At 45.0% G+C, this 20,873-nt stretch overlaps 1 protein-coding gene across 14 annotated transcripts in view; it reads left to right on the top strand.

Annotated features, from left to right (window-relative positions):
• The window catches only part of TSPAN4 (tetraspanin 4), a 406,942-nt gene that overhangs the window by 197,066 nt on the left and 189,003 nt on the right, over window positions 1–20,873 (top strand). For all 14 annotated transcript variants that reach the window (XM_021402766.1, XM_021402776.1, XM_021402775.1 and 11 more), the window contains one exon: window positions 17,772–17,851. In XM_021402766.1, coding sequence (XP_021258441.1) covers window positions 17,789–17,851 — 63 coding nt within the window. In that variant the 5' untranslated portion in view covers window positions 17,772–17,788. The remainder of the gene's footprint in view (window positions 1–17,771; window positions 17,852–20,873) is intronic.

The following is a 20,873-nucleotide window of genomic DNA, read 5'->3' as shown; positions in this document are numbered from 1 at the left end:
GGTCTTATTGTTCATTTTCCCTTTTTATCTCTGCAGAACAAAATGAACTAGGGGAAGTGTACTGTATTTTGGTATAACGTGTGGTTTATTTCTTTCTGTGTTTGTTTCCTAAATTCTAATCTGTTGTTTCTGTGCAAGTTTCTTGAAATTTCCTTCTTGAAGGAAAGAACCCAGCTGGGGTTTTGGGACTCCTACAGTGAATTTACGGGATCTGGGGAGTAAAATACTCTTTCTTGCAAATTGAGACTATTTGCTTTGAAATTCCTTGAAAAACCTTGAAAAGAGAATGCTCTAGTGCTGCTTTTGAACTGGCTCTTGGATGAGCAGGCTTTAAGCAAACATTTTTTGAAGGATTTGGCCTGAACTCATCTTTTAAAATGACTTTTTGTGCTCCAGTTCTCAGTTCAGCCTTTTGTAGGCACTCTCCTGTGCTGCTGTTGACGTAAAGTTTGGAAAACACCAGGTGCTACCGTGCTGCAATGAAGGCTTGACAACACAGCAGTTTTGTCCCAGGGTGGTAAAGAGTATTTTTCAGGCTAAGAGGTATTGTTATCCTGCTTCTTATCCGCTGAATGGAATGTAGTTTGTAAATGTCAAAATGAAGGCATACTGTCATTCTTTTTCTCCTGCTATATCCTCCTCATCTCTGTGTTTTTCTTGTCGGAATCCAAATATCTTTCTAGTTCTAGTGCTAAAGATGCTAAACATTTGTCCTATTTGACCAAAATGGGAAGGCCAAGTTATTTTCCCCTCTGAAAGGAGGGTACCCTGCAGGTTTCCAGAGCAAACAGTCGTTTTCCTACCCCATCCAAAAAGCACTTAAATATGATAGGGGATAACAAAATTAAAAGCTGCCACCTGTACAGATATCAGAGTATTGCAACACCAAAAAGATAAGCTGAAAAAGCTTTTTGTGGATGGCTCAAGCTTTTCTTTTTTAAAACAAAACAAAAACAGCATTCCCTACCTCAGTGATCAAGCTGCAAGAAGAGGAATCCTATTCTGCAAGGTTACAGTTGGTTCCCAGTCCTGAAGCAGCGGCAGGCTGAGGTGATCTGTCATCCAGAGAGCCACTGTCACTGTTGGAATCCTCTCCCAAGGACTAACCCAAGCTGATTCCTGTGTGCACTAAAACCCCAATGAAATTCATCAGAGCTTCAGCTGTGAAAACCCATGGAAATTAAATTTGCCAGCCTGGAAATGACTGTAAAGAAATGAAGGCATTTTAACAGTGCTGTTCCACTAAGGGTTGTGTCTGTAATGAACAGCCCTGAGTTGCTTTATTCAATCACTTACCTGTGTAAGTAAGGTTATTACAAGCCTTGTTTGGTTCTGCAGTTAGAGTACCACAAGAAAGCTGTTCTAATGAATATGTATTTTGGGTAATCACCTCTAATTTAACAGCTTTGGTCTTCTGATTGTTAAGGTCTTTTTATAGGTTCATCAAAGATTTCATACACATCGTAAGTACAGAGGGCTCTGTACTGTGAAGTGGAGCTGCTTATTTTTTGCCCTAAACCAGACTATTACCATGTCTGCATTCCTCAGTCCTTCATGACACAGGATTCAATGTTCAGCTAGAGGGCGTTTCATTATGTGGTCCCTCCCTGTGACCAAGATGAGAGGGAGGAATGTGAGTTCTCTTTCCCAGCAGCACTTGTTAACAAACATGTCTGAAATACTTTCATCCCCTATAGTGCTTCAGAGAAAATATGCAAACATAATCATCTATTTCAAACAGTTGAGGATCACTCTATGATACATATTCCCAATCTGTATTATTAACTGTTGGTCTTCTCTGATACTGCAGCTTAGTCATTAAAAGGGAGGTGAAACTTAACTTGAAAATATCATCAAACACAATGTCCTGAATGTAACTGAAAAGCAAGGAGGAGTAATTCACAGCCAGAATATCAAAGACCTGTAATCCGGCTTTCTTACTCTACAAGTTGCTAATGACTTTCTCAAATCCCACATGGATGGGTAAGGAGGGATGCTGGAAATCAGCTGGTTGTTCCACCATGCTTGGAAATCCACCAAACAACCCATGGAATGCTCCATCCCACAGCAGGATGACAGCTGGCTTCCTGTAGCTCTGCTACTCAATGGGAAGACGAACAGAACTTCCCAGTGGCTTCTGGAACAGCAGCTGATCAAAATAATGCAGGTGAGGATCCCTGGAAGCTAGTGGATTTGAAAACTTTTTCCAGGTGTGCTTTCTGGCTGTAATACAACCTACCAGTGATGCTTATGGGGAGTCTGCAGCAATTGGGCTTCTGTTGTGTTTGGTTAAAACAAACATGGACATTAGAGCAAAGCTGGAAGGAAGAATGTTATTAGGACTGTAAAACCAGGATGTCTTCAAATGACAGACCTTCAGTTTTCTGAAAAATTATTTTGTAACAGGGTGGTGAAATGCTTAGTAATGCTAATGGATGCCAGCAGAGGGCATTTGGAAACTTGGCTTTTCTGCTCGTAGATTCTGCTCATTTATCTTCCCATCAACAGGAGCCCCTGTTCAGCTCCTGCATGAGGCTGCTATCCTGCAGGGCTTGGTGGCCTCTGTGTTTTTTGTTTTGATTTTTTTTTTACTTTTGTTGTAATTAATTTCCAGAATACTGTCAATAGAATACATATTTCAGAGTACTCTGCAGGTTAGCAGCAGTATTGAGCCAGAGAGTTCTGACTTTTATCAGAAGGAAGTATTTGGGTGTGAGGTGGATAAAGGCCATGGGGAAGAAAGTGACAAAATGGTTTATTTTCTGTTTTTACAATGCTTGCTATGTCTAAATTAGCAATCCGAAGCAGATACAGCCTGATTCTTGACACGAATGGTCATATTTAGAGGTTAATTACACCTGTTGTTTGCCCCAGGGTACTTCATGTGGTGCAGTACAGAACAGGTCTCTCCTGTTAAAGCACACAGATCATGGAGCAGCCCTGCAGAGACACTGGAGAATAAGAGCGTTTAAAATAATAATGCTTTTCTGTTCTTGGGCTTTGAATCAAGTGATTGCAATCCATCAACATCTTTCTTCAGGAGGATTTAAACAGACTATTACAAAGGCAGTCTCAAGAATGGCTTGGCTGTTTCTGCCCTGGTTTTATAGATTGGGGTCTAAAGAGATAGAGACAGATCCATTTAGATATAAAATCTAAACAAGCACAGGAAAGTTTCACTGTGATTTGCATAAAGTCATTAGTAAAACGTATCAGAAGCAGCAATATGATTCAGATCTCTGAACTGACCATGCTCTGTTTTACTCCACAGTCAGAAATTAACCTCCGTTAGTGCTCCTGGCAAGCCAGACTTGCTGCCAAAATGGAGGGTGTCCTTGTGAAACCAGCTGCCTGGCATCTCTCACTTAGCAGTAAGATGCGTGGCTCCAGAGCTGTCAGACTGTTCAGGCTTTAAGGTTTTCTGTCTGCTCAGAAAGACGTTGATGAGATTTAGGGAAATATCTTTTTTAAGCTGTGTGGAGATGCATTAAGTGGGCCTGTTCATTGTTCTTTTGTTTGCAGCCACGCATGCTGACGTATCACAGGTGTGAATTTTAATATAAATGGTAGCTTCCTTATTGAGCTTATCAGTTCCATTTAAAGAACGGCTCCTTTAAATCTCATTTGTAGTAAGATATGATTTATGCTGTCAAATATGATTTATTAAGTACGTCTTGATAAAGTAGATGGAACGAGATCTTTCTGGGAGCAAAAAAATATATTGACGTCTAACACGAGTGTCAGTAGCAAAGAAGGATGAAAAAAAGTTGATAATATATTTCATATATATTTTACTTGCTGTAACATCTGTTAACTAAATCCACCTGACACGTCCTTGTATTTTGTTGTATCCCTGTGGCAGAGCTTCCCTTTGGCCTTTTGAAAATGCTGGCTTGTTAGTGAATGTTAGTTCGTACTGCAGTGCCTGCTGCATTGCATTGTGCTTCCACATGCACACCTAAAAGCATTCATTGACTTGCCCGAGATAACTTGCAGAGCCACTAAGCTTCATTATTAACATTTGGATGGTTGGTTTCAAAGGTGTTTGCCTGCACCATTTCAGCCTAGATACCTGTCACCTATAAGAAGCGAGCTCTTCCATTGTGGAGACTTGTCATTGTGCTGGAAAACAACTTATTCCCTTCTCATACACACTTGAATAAATTGAGAGAGAGGCTGTTGGGAAAGGGAAGGGAGAGCAGGGCTTGAGGTGGGCTCTGCTGTGAAAGGAGCACAAAAGAGGAAAGAATTTACTCTGACCTCCAACCAGTGGGTCCAGTGCTGGAGTTTCACATCAGCATTAAGGGAATGCAGTGCTTACCGCTATGGAAAAGCTGTGTGTTTAGGAAATGCACAAATCCAGTTAAATCCTCTGCTTCTGCTGTATGGCTAGTGACTCCTTTTGGGATTTGAGGTGCAGTTTTTTTTAAGCAAAGCTAAAATATTCCCTATATCTTGACAGCATACCTCTCCTTCTCACTATCATCATCATCTCTCAGCACTGTATTTCTCAATTACATTGTTGCTTTCATTCACTTATACTGAGTACTGTGTATCAGTGAACTATTTCAGGACAGTGCTGGGAGTACTAGAAGTGTGGCAGCCCTCCATTTCCATTTGCAGACCTGTCTCAGAGGAATCAAATCAATACACAGGTTGTAATACACATTGTTCTTGTTGAGGTGAGTTTTCATCCAGCCGGTGCAATGATTGAGCACAGCGCAAATAACATTGGAATGGCTAGCCACATGTAATTGCTCTTGTATTAAAAGCAAGAGACACTTTAGTGAAGACTAGTTGTTGTTATAATGGTAATTAGCATGAAAGTTGACCTCTTGTTCAGAAAAGCTCTTTCCCAGTGCCCACTGATATTTAAAAGTATCTTACAATGCTTTATGTATCCATGAGTCCATGTTATTTCTCTGTGCTTGTGCTCCGATGTCAGGTTTGAGTTGGGTACCTTCTCATTATCATTATGCTCTTATTACTGCAGCACATCCACCTCCAGTAGTGTTGCACTGATCCCTGGAAATCTTGAGGAGCTGTGAGCTCTCATGTAAATACACAGTGCGAGATGGTCTGAGACGAAGGGTCTGGAGAAACCACATAGGAGCACAGGGACTGAATGGACTGACCAGCACTGAAGGTCTTGAGCAAGGGTGGAATAGGAGTGTGACTTCTGGCTTCAGTCTACTAGCTTACCTAATTTTGGGGGGCAAAGTTGTAGTCCTTCCTGTTGTTTCATCTGCAGGACAGACTGATTCCTATCTTTCCCTTCCTTTATTAGCAAAAGGCCAGACCTAATGGTCTCATTTGGCACATCGAGAGGCACATCAGTTTTCTCTAACTATGCAGGCTGAGCATAGAAGGGCAGCTGTCATTAAAGTGGCTGCAGATGTCTGCTATTTAGCTATTTCACACCTATGGAGAGATGGCTTTAAATTGCACTGCAAATTATGAGGTTTCTCAGAAATTTGCCTCTTCAGGCTCATCAGAGTTTGACTTCACTGACTCCCACTGACTTCAGTGGGTTCAAGATTGGCCCTCACAGGGATAACAAAAAAGAACATTTGAATTTGGGACTAAACGCTCACTGAGCTGGCAAATCCCAGTGGGAGCTGAAACTTTCTCAGGGACATGGCTGCATGGGTCCCCAGCTCAGAGAGCTGTGATGCCTCCTCGTCTCCCCTCCTCTGCTTTGTGGGAGCAGAAGCTTCTGCACAGAATTACACTGTGCGTTTGTCCTGGGCAGTCTTCATTCAGAGCATACACCTTCCAAAACCACTTCAAACACTGTATAACAGGGCTACAGGGTGATGATGAACAACCTGCTAGAGCATTCTCAGCAGCAATGGGAGGCTGCACAAAATGTGCACTCAGCGGCAGGGTCCCGCCACCCCTTTGCCTGGAAGGGAAAAATAAATTTAAAATTCTGGCTTCTGGAATGCTGTCTTGGGTACGGACTGGCAGGTAGCAAATAACGGTGTGAAGTGACCTCTGGCACTGACAGGCTGCTCAACTGAAGAGAGAAGGGAGCCAGCAGTGTTGGGAAGTGGAGGAGCAAGGGGCAGGCTGTGTTGTGCCACTCGCAGTTCCTCTGTGCATGCTGAGCCCCAGTGGCAGCTGGCTGTCCAGTGAGTCTGGTGACAGCTTGGAAGAAGGGGACCTCACCTGTGCCAAAGCCAGATACACTGTGCAAGTTGAGCCATGGCACGCAACCAAATCAGAAAATCACAGCTCCTACTCAAAGAAAGGGAGAAATGCAAGCAAATTTTGCTGCAGCTCAGAAATGCTGCTGCAGATCTTTTCCATGGCACCAGGACAGAGAAAGGCAGCGTGTATCTAGGGGGGAAAATACCTCAACAGTTGGTTCAACTGAGATGCAGCCCCTGCAATTTTAAGGCGGTCAGCTGAGTTCTCACTTGGTATAAACCCATGCAGTGGTTTCAGTTGAGTTGTCTTGCAGTGGTCAAGAGTCTTGTTTAGCCATCTGAATCATGACCAAGGAGCATGAACCCCTCTGAGGGGCTCATTTTAAACCTGACAGTTCATTAGCACATGATATTAAAGCCGTTCTGGTGCTGGTGAACACCGCTTCAGTGCACCCCTCTAGGTAGGGGTTTGGTCCCTGGTTGTAAAGAAGGATGAGCTGACAGGTTCCAGATCAGCCCTGATAAAGTCCAACTTAAGAATGACACGTGCTCATTAATATATGCATTGATTCTAAGTGTATGTGCCAGAATTATTTGCAGAAGCTTCTTGAAACCTCCTAAAGGCCCAGAGAATCATCCAGTCATGGAAAAGAAAATGCCAACTAATGCAGATAATGAGATCTGGTGAAAATAACAAATTGCAAAGCAAATGCAACAGTTTTGTGGCTGAAATGTGTTTGTCTAATCTTGGGAAGAGACAGATGATTTTCACACATGTAGCAGGGAAGCGGGCACCCCGCTTCCACTGAAACCAGTCTTCCCTATTTAATACATTCCCTGATCCTCTTTCATAAAAACTGCTACACTGATAAAACCCTGTGATCTCAGAGATCTGTGAACAGCAACACAAGACTTTTCATCATCGTTACATATGACGTAATTGGCTACATTAAAAGTCTGCCTTGTAAATACAAGGTTATCGCTTATTTGTTGTCTAATGAATTTTATTTCTTCTCCTGTGATGCCAGAAGCTGTTGGCATGAACGCTACGAAATGCTGATTTACTTGCTGTCAAGTCACTCACTGGGTATTTACTATCCTGAAATCTGTGCGTTTTCATCTCTTCTGTTTGCCTAGAAGGGAGATAAGCAGAAAGCGGAGCAAGCGGGAGCGTTGTTTTGTTTCCAAAAGCAGGTGAGGGCTGAGAGAGTGAAACAACGCTTTCCATGAGCTGCCAAGAGGGAGATCTGCACAAACACTTCTGTACAGAAAAAAAAACATTTGCCAAAATCTGCTCAGTGGCAAGGGGAGAGAGTGGCAACCCTCAGGGTTGCTTGCAGTGAGTACGTGGGGGATTTTGGAGGCTGTGCAGTTTGGAGTTCATTCAGTGTTGTGGGCTCTGGCCCTGCTGTCACACCATGCAGGGTTGGGCTGGATTTGCAGGCTGGCCTGTCACCTCTGCCAAACACAGTGTGGTAGAGAGGGCCTGCTCCAGCCCCAATGAGAGCTGATGCTGATACTGGCTTCCCTTACTGCTTCACCAGGGCCCAGTGTAGCCAGGAGAAGACCCGGATCCTTTTCTTTTCCAGCCCTCCTGGAAGGATGGCCGTGGAATGCAGATGTATCCTCTAGGAGTTTTTCTTTTCCCTGCAGCTGTGATCCTGAAGCCACACTTCAGGATGGTACGCTTCTCTGACAGCTCTGCCTGTTATGACAGTCGCACTGCATGTTCCAGAGTTTCCTCCTTGAACAATGTGTATTTAAAATCCTAGCCGTCTAGTTAGCTAATTGTCAGCACTTGTCATGCCAAGTAATTAATTCCTGGACAGCATTCAGATAGCTCTTCAAAGATTATGGAAGGTGATGTGTGGAACGCATCTCTTCTGCCCTGTTGCCTGAATAATGGACTCAGATCTTCCCTGTTCAAACATGGTAGCAGCCATCAGCACTGTAGGTTTGGTGGAAAATTTGAAATTAGGACTTCCGAAACCTGGTCCTGCAGAAAAATCTTGGCTAGCCTTGTTGCTAGCATAGGGTTTTACTCACAGCTGGCTGTGGACAACGAGGAACAACCTTCTAGTCTCTTCAACCTGGTTTTATAAACTTGCTTATGGTGTACTAACAACGCTGTCCTAGAGACATAGGGATGACACAAGCAGCTGTTTTTAAATGTGTGCTACCCCTATGCTGTCCTGATTCACAGAATCACAGCATTGCAGGGGTTGGAAGGGATCTCAAGAGATCATTGAGTCCAACTCCCCTGCTAAAGCAGTTCCCCACAGTAGGTTGCACAGGTGCGTGTCCAGACAGGTCTTGAATATCTCCATAGAAAGAGACTCTACAACCTCTCTGGGCAACCTGTTCCAGTGCTCTGTCACCTTTACCATAAAGAAGTTCTTCTGCGTGTTTGTATGGAAATTCATATGTTAAAGTTTTAGGCTGTTATTCCTTATCCTATTGCTGTGTACCACTGAGAAGAGCCTGGCCTCATCCATTTGCCTCTTGCCTCCCTTTAGATATTTATAAACATTTAACCATATTCCCCCCTCAGTCATCTTTTGCCCAGAACAGACCCAGGTTACTTGGCCTTTCCTCCCATGGGAGGTGCTCCAGGCCCTAGGATTTCCTATAACAACTCAGTGAAGGCAGAAAAAGAATGGCTCTCATTACAATTGAAAATGAGCTTAAATAGTGGCAAAGTTGTGGAAGCCCATTCCTTCAAGCTACTTTCAAACTGAGAGGAAATAGTCCTAGAAACACAACAGAATTTGCATCTGCTTTTACGGTACTTGAAGAGTAGAGAAGCAGGGATCCGGGCGACTGCAAAATTTGTGTCAGAAGCATGTAGACACGCTATTATCAGAGTTCGTTCGTGGATGAATAAAGATTAAAGCATGCCAGAATTAAACTAGTAAAGCCTTGTGGTGGCTTCTGAACCCAGCCTTCCCTTTTTGTTGTGCACATCTCTTACTAAATACTTTCTCCTGTGTCTGTCTGTAGTTACGTGTTTTCCTGTGCAGTGCCTTCTAGAATTTGGGAGCCCTAGGTGAGATGACTGCTGTTACAGTCTGCTCATCACTTCTGATGATGAGAGCTGCTTGTCTTCAAATTTGTTATCTTCATCTAAAGGAGGCAGCCTCCTTTCTCTTGATTACTCTCCAGCAACTTCTGATTGACCACAGTTCAGGTGTGCCACATTTCAGATTTAAGAGAGCACCTAGAAGTGCAGTACATTTTCATAGATGATAAGTCAAAATATATATATGTAAAGTTTTTTTTCTGTCTATGCAAAGAACTAGGGATGCACAGAGATTTCCAGCTATATGGTATAATTACAGGTGGAGTCTGGCTCGACTTCTGCAGCAGCTGCCACATGTGTAATGCTCCTGGTTTACTGGCAGTGTCTTGTTCTTATTCCCAGTGTGAGATGTGTTTCTCCTTCTTCCACCACTCAGTGGCTCTGGCCCCGTGCAGAGGTTAGGATTACGGCATTGTGTATTGTTTCAGCTGGCTTCTTAGTAAAGAGCCTTAACGTTTTGCTAACTTGGATGCATAATAGCACGTGAGCTCCATGCTCTGATTTAACAGGTAAGGCCAGGCAGTCTTGACATAATCTCTTTGACAAGGTTGGTAAATCCCACCTGGTGTTTGGCAGAAGCAGGCAAAAGCTTGCAGGCTGTTACTTACCTGATGGGAAAGCAGGCATCAGGGAGTGTGGCCAGGTTGAGCTCCAAGCAGTTATCTTGAGGACCCCTGGGACTCCAGGAAGGAGACAGGATGCTTTTGAAGTGAGTTCTGTCTCTTTATGAGATTCAATGAGCTGCAGAGACCAGACTGTCCCAAGGGCTGGGGAAAGGGGAACCTCTGGTGTAATTCCTCTGATCTGCAGGTTTTGTTGTGTGGTTTTTGAGATTTTTAGCTTAGGATTAAAAAGACCAAAGGCCTTTTAGGTATGGACTTCAGTCTGCTGATTGTCGTTGTCCACAGATGTAGAGCCGTCCAGTGTGTGGCAGACCCTTCATCAAGTAATTAACTCGAGTTGTCAAGCTGCAATCAGTGAGCTGCTCTCACACTAAAATAATAATGATAAATTCCCCTCATCTGAAGCTGTCAGCTTCCAGCTGCACGAGACGTGAGTTTGCAGTGCGGGCAAATCACATTTGCACCACCGTCTCGTCACAGACAACTTTGGCTTGGCTGCCTTCTTTGCAGAGTTTGTGGTTGCAGGGGGGAGCAAAGGCCGGGCACAGACCTGCCAGTAATCAGCACGGGGCTAACAGCTGCCATCACAGTGGTCCCCATCAGGGAGCAGCTATCATTCTTTGTGGAAACGCTCCCAATCACTTCTCAGCTGCCTTCGTAGTGATCTGATGAAGAAATAGTTTTCTTTCAATGTAAATCTCCCTTCATAAAAATCCTCGTAAATATAAGGCAGTAAACAAACTGCTTAGAGGTCAGACTGCAGAAGAGATTGACCTTGTGTTTTTAGCAGGCTAACGTATGCTAGGGCTTAGATTTAGCAGGATTAAACTTTGCGCAGGTCCTGTGCGAAATGTTTCCTACAGGGCAGGAGTATCTGAGAGCCTGGTGAAAACCAATATATTTGCTTTAAATCCAGAATCTCAGCCCGTGTGTGGAACAGGTGAGGACTTTGAAGCCTAACCAGATACTTTGTAGGAGCCTGTTCAGTGAGAGCACCTGAATTCAAACATTTAATATCTTTCATTCCTTATGATTAAAGGACTCAGATGTATCCTTAGTTCTGTCCAAACAAAGCACCGTGATTAAATTTAAATACCACCAAGTGCCGTAACAAATAGGAGTGAGTTTAGTGTCATTTTGGACAGCTCAGCTTTACTGAATTAGAGCCTCTGTGTTGTCTTTGGTGGATGAATTTAGGTACATTTTTACAAAAAAGGTATCACACCTGTGCTGCCATAAACTACAGGTGCCTTTTCTCTCTCTGTAAGCTGTGCCATTCCATAGGGAAACGGCTTACTTACAGATTTTGACAGTGAAATATAAAGAGCCAGATTGTGGTGATGTGAACAAGTAAATACAGATATATGGTTTCCAGTGTAGATGATTCTCTTTCTTTCAAGAGAGCATTTTTATTCAACGTGTTATCACTATTATGCTCCCTAATATATCTTCTAGGAGTAAATCCTTGGCTGTAGTTTTAAATTGTTTACCTGTGTGTGTTATCTGTTTAAAAAAATATACTTGAAGCTATGTCTGAAGTTATGTCTGGCTTGAGGAGTGTTATGAATGCTGAGAACGGCAAAGCAGGAAGCCAAAGCTTGTGCTCCTGCTCGTAAAATCTTTTTTTCTGATAGCAGAAGCTCCTCTTTTTTTGCTTGAATGGGTGCAGAGATGTCAATGATAATAGATCCACTGCTGTTTGCTGTTAGTATGTGGGATGATAAAAGCCCCGTGATTCTTTACAACATCAAGGAAGAGGGATAATAGTTGATAATATATAGATATGTCTGGTTACATTTTCTTTGCACAGGACCATTCCATTTTAATATTAACACTTCATCATCATCTAGTGTTTTTGTTTATTATTCCTGTTCAAATACTCTTAATTTGCTGCAGGCTCTTTAATATTTCAGTTTTAATTTTAAGCTCTCTGGCACAGCTTGCATTGTAAGAAATGCCTTCTGAGTTGGTGTGACAGTACTTGCGTGTCATAAAATATAATATCTTTTTGCTGATTCCTGGAAGATATTGGTTTTTTTCTCAAGATGAAAAGGAAAGCTGTCCCTCCCTTGGGGATCTTGTTTTCAGTCCTTTTCAGAATCAGAAGTTTATTTATCCTTAAGGTAGGATTTTGGAAGGAGCCTAAGGGAGCTAGAAGGAAGTGGAGCTCTCTTGAATCTGAGAAGAAAGGTGGCAGCAAGACCCAACAGTGCCAGCAGTGGATATGACTTCTTTAGCTGCCCTTGGGTCTCAGTGTACTTACTCAAATCTTTTGACAGTGCTGCTGGTGGAGGAGATCCCTGCCCCATTTCCAGCCAGCTGAACAAACGTTTCTTGTTTTGCTGAGGGACTCTCCCTGCTAGCTCTGCCCATAGATATGAGAAGCATCAGCCTCAAAAGATGTGTGCTCAAAGAGCAATTTCTTTTATTACAACAGCTGTATGCAGAGTCCAGCTCCATCTGCAGCCTTTTAGATGCTGCGTTTCTCAGGCTTGTGTGCAGTCCTGCTCACAAAAGCATTAAGTGTGTGCTTACTATTTAAGTACGTGTACATCTCAATACAGTGAAAATTGTGGTTGAGCACCTCGTGGAAATGGGCTCTCCATGACCCGATTCGTCAAACGTGCTGAGCACTTGGAGCCCTGTGAGGTCAGTGAATGTTGCTGGGCCTTCATTGCCTTGGGAAGGCAGCTGGAATTACTTAGAGCAACTTATCTTTGTGTTTGGAAAGCCTTAGCCTGGCTTTAAGGGTGCAAGGCGAGAACAGAATCTATTTTGTATTTTCAGGGAAAAATCCATGAAGGTGTTAAAAAGCAAACACTTGGTAGGGAACTTAATGAATCTTTGAATTTTTGTAAGTCAGTGTTTTGTTTGCTTCAGCTTTAAAATACCTTCTTTCGGAAGCTATCAGAGCTGCGTGTAGTTGAAAGATTTTTCTGTCTGATTGATTGCTTTATACTTGACAGAAAGATCCTGAGTGCCATGCATGTGTTTGAAGCCACGTTTCTTTGAACGTCAGCTGATCTCTCAGGCTAGAGGATGTAACCTGATTTTAAGAAAACTAGCACATAAATTGCATTTGTGCTGCTAAGACCTGCTGACACCGCAAAGATAGGTCCTGACAAAGGTTTTCTTTGGGCCACAACTCATCTGGTACAGGGTGTCAGGCATATTCTTTATTTCTGTTCCTTCGTTCTTTATTACTGAGGGTATTGGCAGAAGCTCCTGCTTCTTGAGTTCAGCGGCTGGCACTGCTTGTCTTTCATCTGGAGCAGCAATCCTCCCTATCCAGGACTTAGAAGTAAGCAGAATTTGCCGGGGCAACAGAGAATCTCCTTACTTAAAAGCTCTGTGATTGAAGAAAGGAAATCATTAGAAAAGAATAAGATGTCAAAAGCACAGAAAGTACAAATGGCAAAGGAGTTCTGTGGTACACAGGGTCTAGGGACCCAATCCCAAGTCAGTATTTTCCAGACGGTTTTTTTTGTTGTTGTTAATTTGGACTTGACAGTGGCTCACCTCCATGCGTGGACACTCTCATTACAGTTTGAACATGCAGATGCTCAAGTATGGGTGAAGAATGCCTTTACTGTGAGTTGTGCATGTAGTAATACCATTATGTCTGAATGCACCGCAGAGGTGATAAAAATAATAATGCAAATGAGAGCGTGTAAAAGGTACCGAGGTTTCTGCATAAGTAACTTGTGCCCAGGTTTAAATAAAGAACATTGCAAATCATACCCCAAATATTTTCTCTGTATCTGATTATGTTATTTCCATAGCAACTAATTGTGCCATAAACCAAAGATCGTGACTTCAGGTGGCATGAGAGCAGAAGGAGACGAGCTATTAAGTATCGAAGATTCTTTTTTATTCATGCAAATTTCCTTGTAAAGAAAAAAGAAAGAAAAGGGAAGAAAAAAAGAACCCAAACAACCCTAAGTCTGCTATGTAAGCGAAATTGCTTCTGAAGGAAGCATTTGTCTAAGTTTTGTTGGAGGCATTAGTAAATCTTCAAAAAAGTTGCAAGTGCAGCTGTGAAGATCTAAAGTTCTTTAGGTTGTGTTAGCTGAGAAAGTCTGGCTTTCTCCTTCACAGAATCCCAAGATGGTTGAGGTGGGCAGGGCCCTCTGGGTCCCTCTGGGCCAGCCCCCACTCCAGCAAGGATGCCCAGAGGAGGCTGCCCAGGCCCACGTCCAGGCAGCTTCTGGAGATCTCCAAGGAGAAGATCCCACAGCTTCTCTGGGAAATCTGTGCCAGTACTTGGCACCCACACAGTGCAGAAGTGCTGCCTGATGGTCAGAGGGAACCTCCTGTGCTCCAGTTTGTATCCGCTGCCTCTTGTCTTAGTACTGGGTGCCACTGGGCAGAGCCTGGTCTGTCCTCTTTGCATTCCCCCTTCAGATATTGATGGACGTAGGTGAGATCCTCTCTCAGCTCCCTTTCTGCTTTGTGCTTTTAGTCATCTGTGTTCAAGCAAAATGAATATAGGAAAGCAAACAAATGAAGGGCTCCATCACGAGTGCATTATTCTCTTCATCGACACCACCAGCCTGGCCCTGAACTTTGGTTCACCTTCAAGTCAGAAAAGGAACTGTTCCCATTAGTCTTTGGAAGGTGTACTTTTTTTATAAAGCCTCTATTGCTGAATTGAACCTAACCAAGCAGTAGCTGCAGGAGTGTTAAGAGCACGTTGGGCGGGAGCCAAAAAGAGAAGGGATTGTTCGCTGGGCATGTTGCTGAAGGGGACAGGCAGCTGCAAATGGTTTCGATTAGTGCTTTTCCATGGTGATCTCTGTATGTACAAGAAAGCAAGAATTAACCATTTGGAGTGAATTACTTAAAATGATCACGCTTTTGATTGTGATGCGGTAACCCCCAAACTTTCCCCCTTACATTGTAACATTTAATCTTAGCCATTTTGTTGACTGAAACTATTGGGAGAGAGTATAACCTCTCATGCGTGCTTTTGCAGCCCCCCCCCCCCCCCCCCCCCTTGTTGCAGAACAGCAGTGGCTGCCAGGCACGTACCCTGCATTAACACGGTATATTTTAGTAATCATCCCTAGCAGAATTTATTTTATTTTATGGGTCTCTTCTTTGCAGCTTTTATGGGATGCTCGGGAACGGGCTGCTGAGTGGGCTGTCTTGTTGCAGGGCTGGAGCAGGTACAGAGTTTTGAAGACAGTGACAGGAAGCATTAGTGCAGGGAAAGCAAGCGCAACCATTAAGGACTAATGAGGACTAAATTAATGAGGAGATGACCCAGCAGCTGCATTTTGTGAGACCTGAAGGGGATAGCATTTGCACGTGTGACAGTGAGAGTGAAATCGTGGAGCAGAAAGGGAAGGCAGTATTCAGTGGATAAAAAAAAAGCATGATCCAAAGCGGTATGAAACTAGGTGGTGGTTTGGGGTCCAGAAACAGTGTGTACCACCAGGAAAGAAGAGGGGAAGCTTTTGAGGTGTAACAGGGAAAGGAGTAGAGCTGCTGCAGCGCACATGGTAGTGTGCCACCAAAATCAATGCACATTAAGCTCTGCTGGTGAGGCTGCGCAGTGCTTGCTTCTTGTACCGAGGAATCGATATGGATTGGCCCCAGGATGGGAATATACAGATGCAACCAGTGAGAGGGTAAGTGAATGGAAAACAGAGGTGAACAGAAGTCACAGGGCCCAGGCTGGGATTTTAGGCTCAAGCTACTATAAGGTTATGTGCCTGCAAGGGCTTAACCTTGAGTGCCAGCATGCCCCTGCCCCTTTCGGCATGTTGATATTAGAGTGAGCAAGATGAACAGCAACGACTCGAGAGCTGAATTCTTCACTGAAGTGCCCTTAAAAAGTTGTCATTTCAGTGAGGTGCGCTCAGGGTTGGTGGTGGTAGGAGGTGGGGGGCAATGTACCCATTACGGCCATGCAGGAGGCCTGCATACTGCACGCATTTTTCTGTATCCATCTGAAGAACCCCACTTCATTTAGAAGGTAGCATCTGAAAACCCCACATCCCGGCTTACCCCACATCCTGGCTTTACAAGGTATTCCACCTATATTAAGGACTGAATTTTCTTGGGAATTGCTGTTTTCCTACCATAACATGAAACTGAGTGATTTCTACCTTTTCTCTTACCCTGATAGCCTTAAAAGTGAGCTGCTTATGAACTTGTAGATACCGAGTTTACAGTAAATATGCCAAATTGGAGTCCGTTACATGCTTGCAATACTGTGGGCACCCTTGTTAAATAGCGACTGTATGATTTGACTTTGTTTCAACATAATCTGCCTAGAGTTGTACCCAATTTTTGCCATTTAACAGGCAACTTTGTGCGTATGCTGATAGAGGACAGAGAAAAAAGTTGAATGCTGTTTGGAGTTCCATTGCCAGACCAGTCTGGGGCTGCACAGACAGAGGAAGGCTGGTGGCAGAGCTGTTTGCCATTGGAAACACAAAGAGCGTATGGGAAGCTTGGGGTGAGAACGGCTGCTTGCTCGGTCCGGCTTTGTGCCCCAGGGCAGGAAGACTTCTAGCTTGGGACACTTCCTTGCTGGCTGGACAGGGAGGCAGGAAAAGAAGAAATAGCTCCATCGTGGCTCTGAAATCGCTGTGCTTAGGGGTAGGGAAACGAAAGGCAGACACGTTAGGAGTCAGCCAGAGGTGCTGGAACAGATGGCCCGGGAGGCATCAGCCTGAGCTCTGCGCTCAGTCCCGAAGGTCGCACTAGGTATGCCCCTTGTCTTTACAGCTTGTGGAGGAAACGCAAGGAGATAATCAGGCTCTGGCTTTGCCGTTTGTAAATTAACAGAATGAGAGGTGACTTGCAAGGGTGAAGAGCTCAGGCTACTTGCAAACCCAGCTCATTTCACTTTTGCTAATTTGTTCTCTAATTAATTGCTTGTCTTTGCCGATTTGTGCTGAGGCTGGCACGATGCTTCGCTGCAAGAGCTCCGCTCCCACCGCGATTACTTCTCTGCCCTTTAAAGCCGCGGCAGCGCCGGACCCCCTGCCCGGCTGGGGCCGCGGGTGGGACCGGAGCCGCCCGGGCAGGGCGAGGCGGGGCCGCCGCCGGAGCTCCGCGCCCAGCAGCGGGAGGAGCAGCGTTGCGGGGCGGAGCTCCGGGCTCCGCGCTCCGCACTGCCTCGCTCCGCGCCCAGGGGCTCCGGGGGCCGCGGAGGCAGCGTGGGGCCGCGGGAGCTGCCCGCCGGCCTCTGGGATAACTGCCGGCCCCGTGCGCTCTCTGCTCTGCGTGCGGCATGTGGAGCTGGGGGGTTGTGTGGCATTTGCGATCCGAGAGAGATCACGCTTCCTTTTTTTAAAATTCCTTGCTTTGGGTACAGTATATCTCTCTGTCTTGTCTTCTTCTCTGGTAGCGGGGGGGGCCGGGGGGGCCCGCTGTGACACCGGAGGGAATGGTTACTTGCGCCGAAGTCTTTCTCACGCGGAAGCACGCTGCTCCCTAACTCCTGGCTAAGCAGCCTCCAGTTCTCCAACTTTGCTGCCATACAGCCCGTGCAACTCCTTGACAGGATGGCAGACAAAAGAACAGCTGGTGCAAAGCAGTAGGGGATTGCTGGCAAGGAGGAGGAAAGGAAACCGCAAAGCTTTTACCCGCGCCCCCGACACCTGACGGTTGTCAGAGCAGCAGCTGCGACGGGACAAGCCGGAGCCACCATGCGCAGGTCCAGCACTGATGAGTCTACCTACCACCGGAGCCCATCCCTGGACAGCAAGGATTACAGTTTCCCAAATGGCGCTTTCCGTCGCTACAGCAGCATGTATGGCGGCCAGTTTGGGGCGGCCAGCAACTCTTTTTTTGGATTCCACACCAACCCGGGCCCTAAGGCCACCAAGGCTAAGTACACGTCCCCCAAGGGAAACAAGTACGTTGTCTTTTACCTGGATCTCTCGTTTATTTTTCTCCTAGAACTGAAGAGGTGCAGCATGGCTCACAACTGCCTGCAGTGTATCAAGTACCTAATGTTTGTCTTCAACCTTCTCTTCTGGGTGAGTACACGTTTGAAACTGCGAGACGGTTGTGTTTCTGTCTACTTACAAAGACAGAAAGTAAATTTGTTGTTGCTTTTATGCTTAAAAGTTTGAACTTGAAAGTTGAGCGAGATGGTGCCTAGGGTAACCTTTCTTTGACCTCCTTAATTGGTGTGGGCAGCCTACCGAGGTTGTTTTCTTTACCCTCCCACTTCATGCTCTTCAGCTTTTTTGCCCTGAGCTTTTGTTCTTGGATGTACTTGCCTCAGAAGTCGTGCATAGTCTCAGAGAAGTCACTGAGGCCATTCATGACTGCAAAGTTGAGCTCTTGCTGATGTCCACCACTTGCAGGGATGATACACTTGGTGCAACTCAGTGCTAGTGCCTGTATCAGGAATCTCCAGGTGACTGCTCTCTGTCCCATCTGGCGATGGGTCCTGGCATTGCCACGTGGCTCTGAAAAGCGGAGGAAAACCTGACTTCTTTTGGGGCTGCAGCTCCGTGACAGGAGCTTATCAACTCAGCGTGAGGTGTGCGTGTGTCAGTGGGACACCGTGATGGGGCATATGAGCGTGCAGCGCTACGTCACCGTTGTGATAAATGAGGTGGCTGTCAGTAGCAGAGTGGTCGGGCACTTCACTGCCATGAATGGGAGCACAGGCTGTAGAAGGAGACTGCAGGAGCTCGGTGAGGGGTGCAGCTTACAAATGCTGTTTGTCACATTAAAAAAAAAAAAAAAAGAGTGTAGAGTCATTGCTTGGAGAGGGAAGAGAGTTCTAGCGCAAAACCGCCCATCCAGATTTGGGAGCCTGCTGTGAGGTCCCTGGGAGGTGCCTTTGAACATCTCACCCCTCCGGAGAGGTTCATTAATGTGCTGAGGGAGATGGGGGTGTTGCAAAGTGACAGCCCTCTGTCCTGGCACTTCAGAGGGTGGATGTGTTTGCATGTGGATGTCACCACGTCATGGCTACTGATGCTCTGTGCTCTCAGAAATTGTCGGAGACATGTGGAGGGCTGCATGAGATTGAAGAAGCTGTTCTCTAGCGTGCACTGCTGTACAGCTATTTAAAAGCAGGCATGCTGCAGTGCTGGTGCATCAGGAAACACGAGGTGCGGGCAACTTCTGTTGGCCCGAGTCACACCAAGGAGCTAGTGTGATAAAGTAACACAAGTCCGCTGAATTGGCGCGGTACTAACTAACCAGAGCTGTGCGGTATAAGGAGGTTGTTCTCTTTAATTCTTGATATGTTGATAGGAGGCATGTTGATGAGGCTGCTGTCTGTCTTTCTGGTTGCTTCTGGGTTTCTAAAAATCATCTAATACTTATTCTACCTTACTCCAGAGCCTTCTGAAAAAGGCAAAAAAACCCACCTAGTTTTCACGCCCTTTTAAGCCTTGTCCCCAGTCAGGATTATAACACAGTCAGGTAGCTGAAGTGTGTGCTAGGGAAATGCACTCGGATGCTGGTGTGAATAGCTCTTTTCAGGACTGTGCATGGCACAGCCACAAAGGATGTTCACTGCATTCTGATTTCTTTTACAATATTCATCTTCCACTGAAGCATATGCATGCGATGTGAAAAGGTGCTGCTGTGAGTAATGTGTGCATATTTACAGAGGGAAGATCACACATGGTAGTGTATCTCTGGCGTGCTGTTCAGTAGGAAAGGTTTTTGTCTTTCTGCTGAATCCATCAAAGCTATTCCCAAATGCCTGGAGGGAGAGAAAAGACAGAAGTCCCAGAAAGAGAGAATGACCACGTGTGAACTGGCTTCTTCCTAACCAAAGTGTACAAGCAGAGAAATGAGTGGGTGGTGTCAAATACTGCAGCACGATCTGTGGTTTGCTTCCCTTTCACATGCTACCTGCACAGCAGGAGTGATTGATGATGATCATGTCCAAATGAGGTTTGCACAGCGTGTAGTTAGAATAGATGCAGCTTTTTACCTTCTCACACTGAAGAAAGCAACAGAGAAGAGATTTTTTTTTTTGAAAGTATTAGCTTAAGCTGACTTGTCTTTTGTAAAAGGAGAGGAAAAAGTCTATTTTTAGTGATCAAAAGTCTTGGAACGATTACAGGTTGATGATGCTGTTGTTTTGTTTTTCAAGTTGGTGTCAGTTATCTGTCAGCTTTTACTTTCTATGCAATTAAGGGAGAAGCAGCTCTGTCAGAGCACCGGATTGCTCTTCGCTTACGTGCTCACCAAAGTTTTGCTGTTTTATCCTCCTTCCTCCTCTGCCCTTCTCTAGGTAGCTGGGTAGTGACAATCAATGGCAAGTAGGAAGAGAAATTACCTTTTCCATGCTCCAAATAAAAACTGTGGTTATTTTCACATTTAGAGCACAGTCATTACGCTAAATGAATTAAATGCCTATTGTAGATTGTTCCTGATTTTATTCTGTTCTGGCAAAATGCTTTGATTTTCTTCGCCAAGCATACTTCTATTTTCTTCCCCCTGTTCCCATTCATTAACTGCAGTCCATTTTGTGCATCTTTGCTGCCTATTCCCCAGCACTACCGACTATCTTTCCTGCAGTGGGGCAGCAGAATAGACTTCAGTCCTGTGCAACTCCAGCAGGACTGACTCTGTGTTTCTGAGATGATCCTTCATTATAAGTCTGGTGATTCTATACAAAACAAAATCTCAGAGCCCTTGACTTTAAATGTTCCTGGCAAGCTTTATTGGATTAGGTGCTGCACTCACGTCGTAAAACTTTTACAAGCTGTCACATAACTGTGAAAATAGAGCAAATTTCTCCTCCCCTTTCTGACTGTTGAAGGCAACACAGAGCTCTTTCACAAATGTCAGAGGGTGAGTTGCCTTCTCAGTGTTGGTGCTGAATCTGTCCAAGAATAGCTCTCTTCTCTGTGAAGGGTCTTGCAGAAATGAGGAACAGTGCATTTGTGGCTACCATGAGGTATTAAGGTACTGGGACGTGCACAAGATGTTATTAACCAGCAGCGCTGCCGCTCTGATGGGAAATGCCATTCAGAGGCCGTTTCCTGGCGTCCTGCCAGATGCAGAGCTGCCATCCCTGTA

Source organism: Numida meleagris, chromosome 6 (assembly GCF_002078875.1).
Source record: "Numida meleagris isolate 19003 breed g44 Domestic line chromosome 6, NumMel1.0, whole genome shotgun sequence".
NCBI lineage: Eukaryota > Metazoa > Chordata > Aves > Galliformes > Numididae > Numida > Numida meleagris.
Note: the sequence above shows the minus strand (reverse complement) of the source record. Positions and strands in the feature narration are given on the sequence as shown.